At 42.6% G+C, this 4,315-nt stretch overlaps 1 protein-coding gene across 1 annotated transcript in view; it reads right to left on the bottom strand.

Moving 5' to 3' along the window:
• The window catches only part of LOC130557688 (intermembrane lipid transfer protein VPS13B-like), a 79,052-nt gene that overhangs the window by 32,434 nt on the left and 42,303 nt on the right, over window positions 1-4,315 (bottom strand). The window contains exons 28-30 of the mRNA XM_057339677.1: window positions 3,451-3,589; window positions 2,511-2,919; window positions 2,257-2,365 (exon numbers count right to left, since the gene is read on the bottom strand). Of these exons, the coding sequence (XP_057195660.1) occupies window positions 2,257-2,365; window positions 2,511-2,919; window positions 3,451-3,589 (657 nt within the window). The remainder of the gene's footprint in view (window positions 1-2,256; window positions 2,366-2,510; window positions 2,920-3,450; window positions 3,590-4,315) is intronic.

The following is a 4,315-nucleotide window of genomic DNA, read 5'->3' as shown; positions in this document are numbered from 1 at the left end:
GAGAGAGAGAGAGAGAGAGAGAGAGAGAGAGAGAGAGTGTGTGTGTGTGTGTGTACTGTTCAGTTCTACAACCTATACATCTTTCTTTCTTTCTTTTATTTATTTATATAGCACATATAAACACCATAGAGGTTGACCACAGTGCTTTACAGAACCAGCATAAATAAGAAATACATGACCAACATAAAGACATAAGAAATGTAACTAAAAAACCTGATAGAGAAGATGTAGTTTCAGTTTAGATTTAAACTCATATACAGAACATCGTAGAGATAATGGAAGGCTATTCCATAGTCTTGGCCCAACAACTGCAAACGCACGATCACCACATGATTTTAGTCGTGTTCGAGGCTGCGAAAGTTTGTAATTGTTTGTGGATTGTAGGCATCTGCCTGAGTTGTTTAGTTTTAAAAGGTCAGATAAATAAGAGGGCGCCAACCCATTAAAAGATTTAAAAACTAAGAGCAAAATTTTGAAATCCACTTTCACAATTTTTTTTACGCACCGGCAACCAATTCAGACCATTAAATGGGTGAGATGTCTTCACATTTGCGGATTCCAGTTAAAAATCTAGCTGCGCATTTTGAACCAGTTGAAGCCTTGTGAAAGAGGATTGAGATATTCCAGCGTAAAGAGAGTTACAATAGTCCAGGCGCGATAAAACAAAACTTAAAAAAAAAGATAAAAAACACTTTACTCTAGATAGCAGTTTTAGATGGAAAAAGCTTGTCTTAACCACTGTATTTATATGTTGATTGAACTTGAGGGAGGATTCAAAGATGACTCCCAAGTTTTTCAAGTTTTTTTTTTTTTTAATTTGCAAGTGCGCGTTGTCAGCCCTTAAAGAGTTTTTTCCTACAACCACAGAGGACCCGAACACAATTGCTTCTATTTTACTCGCATTTAAGTGCAAAACATTTGAGGACATCCAGGACCTGATGTCACTGAGACATGCAAACAAGACATCTAGATTGTTCTCATCACAGTGTTTTAAAGGCAGATAGATTTGTGTGTCATCTGCATAAAAATGAAAAGACAGTCCATGCTTCTTGAGAATTGATCATAAAGGTAACATGTACAATGAGAACAAAGTTGGTGCCAGAACGGAGCCTTGAGGGACACCACAGGTTAAGGGAGCAACAGATGAAACAGAACCTCCAATGTCAACTGAAAAGGTTCTGTCAGTAAGAAAAGATTTAACATCCTCTGATGCCCACACATTGTTCATCAAATGCTGTGCTAAGGTCTAAAAGTATTAAAATTACTGAATGGATGCACATGCACAACATTAGAGGAGAACACAAAGTAAATCAAAATATGTTCATCTGAATTCAAAATGTAAAACTTAAGTTTTACAAGTTTTAAGTTTTGTTTCTGTTGGACAGATGAGTGTGTGTGTGTATTATTCATCCAGGGAGGCTTCTAATACCACATCATGGCTAGATCATTGTATCAGTACTGCTGATGCCTCTTTGGAGTGTGTTGAGTATTTGATCTGGCACAGTATCTGATCATATACCCATATCTATGATTATAAATGTTGGTGGTATCACTCTGGTATCAAATAATGAAAGGACTTAAATACTGTTAAAAATGGATTGGTCAGCAGTTACAAATGAAGATCAATTAATATGTGATATTAACATACCCAAAGATGCATGAATGTGTCGTGATGTTAATTGTAAGGATGTACAGAATCCCACAGACATTTGCTCAATGTATATATGCTCTTTATAATTGTAGCAAGTTATATCATCAGCACAAGAATAAGAGAAATAATATCAGGCCTGGATGGATGCTCTTAAAGAACTAAAGAACTACTAAATAAATACAGAGATAAAACAGACAACGCAGACAAACACGCTCACACACACACACACACACACACACACACACACACACACACACACACACACACACACACACACACACACACACACGCACACGCACTGGCTTTGGTTGACTATCCCCGTGGGGACAGTCCATAGGCGTAATGTTTTTATACTGTACAAACTGTATATTCTATCCCCTATCCCTAAACCTAAAGATCATAGAACACTTTTTGCATTTTTAGATTTGTAAAAAATATTGTTCTGTACAATTTATTAGCTTTTTTGCCCCTGGGGACCTCAATTTTGGTCCCCACGGTGACACGAGTCCCCATGTGTTGGTGTGCATTCAGGTTTAGGTCCCAACCGGGATATACAAACATGAACACACACACACACACACACACACACACACACAGGTACTCACTGGTAGAGGTCTTTGCGTAGAACGGACCGAGGCAGTGGATTATCAGCCTGTGGAGCAACACTTACAGAACCGATCTTCAGCACAACAGTGTCTTCCTTCATCTGGGAATCTACACACGCGCACACACACACACACACACACACACACACACACACACACACACACACACACACAGACACACGCACACAGCATAATCATCATCCTTATGCAAACACAGAAGATGTCTGCTGGACACACAGATGAAGTTTTCTCACATGTGAAGCTTGGCATGTCCTCTAGGGGGCAGAAAACCCGGATCACACTAGTGTTGACATAAATGAGCGGCAGACTGCCGGATGACAGCGAGTGGCCTCTCATTGGCTGTCCTGGAGACAGGCGGTCTCTGACCGGATGACGGAGATGAGGGGGCGGGGTTACTTGAAAGACGCGGCTCACGGTCACCAGCAGGGGGCAGGAGAGCACGAGGTCAAAGGGTTGAGCCGTGAGCAGAATCTCATGCAGGTACTGCGGCGATCCGTCTGCGCCCTCTTCACACAACCACTGAGACATGTGTTCCTGACGCGCCGTCAGCTTGTGTCGAACGTTCCGCGTCACGGCCTGCGTGTACGTGACGGACAGAAAGCCGTGCTGCTGGTGAGAGACCTCCAGAGCTTTGGCCGCTGTCTGTCAGACAAGAAGAGCAGAGGTCAAGTCTGTCTCCAAAAACATCAACACGCGCTACCGCCACATGACTGTAAAGCAGCGGCGGCACGTGACACTGATATGAAATATGATTCTACACTAAACATACATGCTTTATTTGTGTTCTTTCTAGATCTGGAATGATCAGGACATGTGAGATCATCTTTCGGCTTTGCACTGCATTTTCAGTCTAGAGATCATGAACGCTAAACTTTAACAACCTAAAGAAATCTTCATGATCTGTCCAGTATAAAGCCGTGTATTTGGATGAAAACACATGTATTTGACATGTACGAGATTCTCAGATGAGCTTCGTGTGACCCTAAAACAATCTCACAGCATTCACACAGAAGATTTCTGATGATGTTTGATTGTTTTGTGATGCTTCACTGATCTCCAGTTTTCTGTGTGAATCATAATAATGAGCCATTCGGATCTCCAAGTGAAGATGCTTTATTATGTCACAGCTTTGATTTTCACGAGAGCAGAAGAAACGAAGGCAGAAAGTCTTACAGGAGGAAAGAAGCTGAAATGGTTGTGAGGGTCGTGTTTGCCGAGCGGTCGCAGGAGAACCGTGCGTCTGTTGAGCCGGTCAGTGCAAGAGAGGACGACCCCAGCACACGGGCCGACCCGCCACGCTCTCTCTTCAGCACTGCCACACACACACACACACACACACACACACAGAGAGGAGAAAAAAGATGCCTTCGATGTTCTGATTGGTTTGCTGCTTGATTAGAAGCTGGTGAAAAGGATTCTGGGAGCAGAGAGAAGAGAAATCTCCACAGACCAAACACACACACACACACACACACACATATGAAAGGGCTCATTTCATGAATATGAGTGTTCTTCTGTCTGAGTTTAGTATGTTCAGAAGGTTTAATATCAGAAATGTTTCATATCACACGAGCCCTTTAACATGTTGTGTTTGAAGACGAGTGTTCTGCTGTTGAACACTGAGCGGCTGTTGAGCGCATTGAGATGGAGCTTCTCACCACAGGTGTCTCTCTGCACTGCAGAATCACTCCGTCACACAGCCGACATTCAGCAGGCCTACAACACACGCACACGCACACGCACACACACACACACAATTACACACACACACACACACACACACACACACACACACACACACACACACACACACACACACACACACACACACACACACACACACGTCTTGTCTTGTTTTCTTCATTCGTTTCTTCTTTTCCCCTTTTCCCTCCCTCTCTAACACACTCCGATTCATTCCAAACCAGTTACATCACTCGCTGTCTCAACCTCATTATACACAAATGAGCTCTGTTTCACACACACACACTCTTAATCTACAGATGTTCAGTTCCGCTGCTATGCTGTGTCCTGACACAAA

Source organism: Triplophysa rosa, linkage group LG8, assembly GCF_024868665.1.
Source record: "Triplophysa rosa linkage group LG8, Trosa_1v2, whole genome shotgun sequence".
NCBI lineage: Eukaryota > Metazoa > Chordata > Actinopteri > Cypriniformes > Nemacheilidae > Triplophysa > Triplophysa rosa.
The sequence above is the reverse complement of the archived record's forward strand: the minus strand, read 5'-3'. Positions and strand labels throughout refer to the sequence as shown.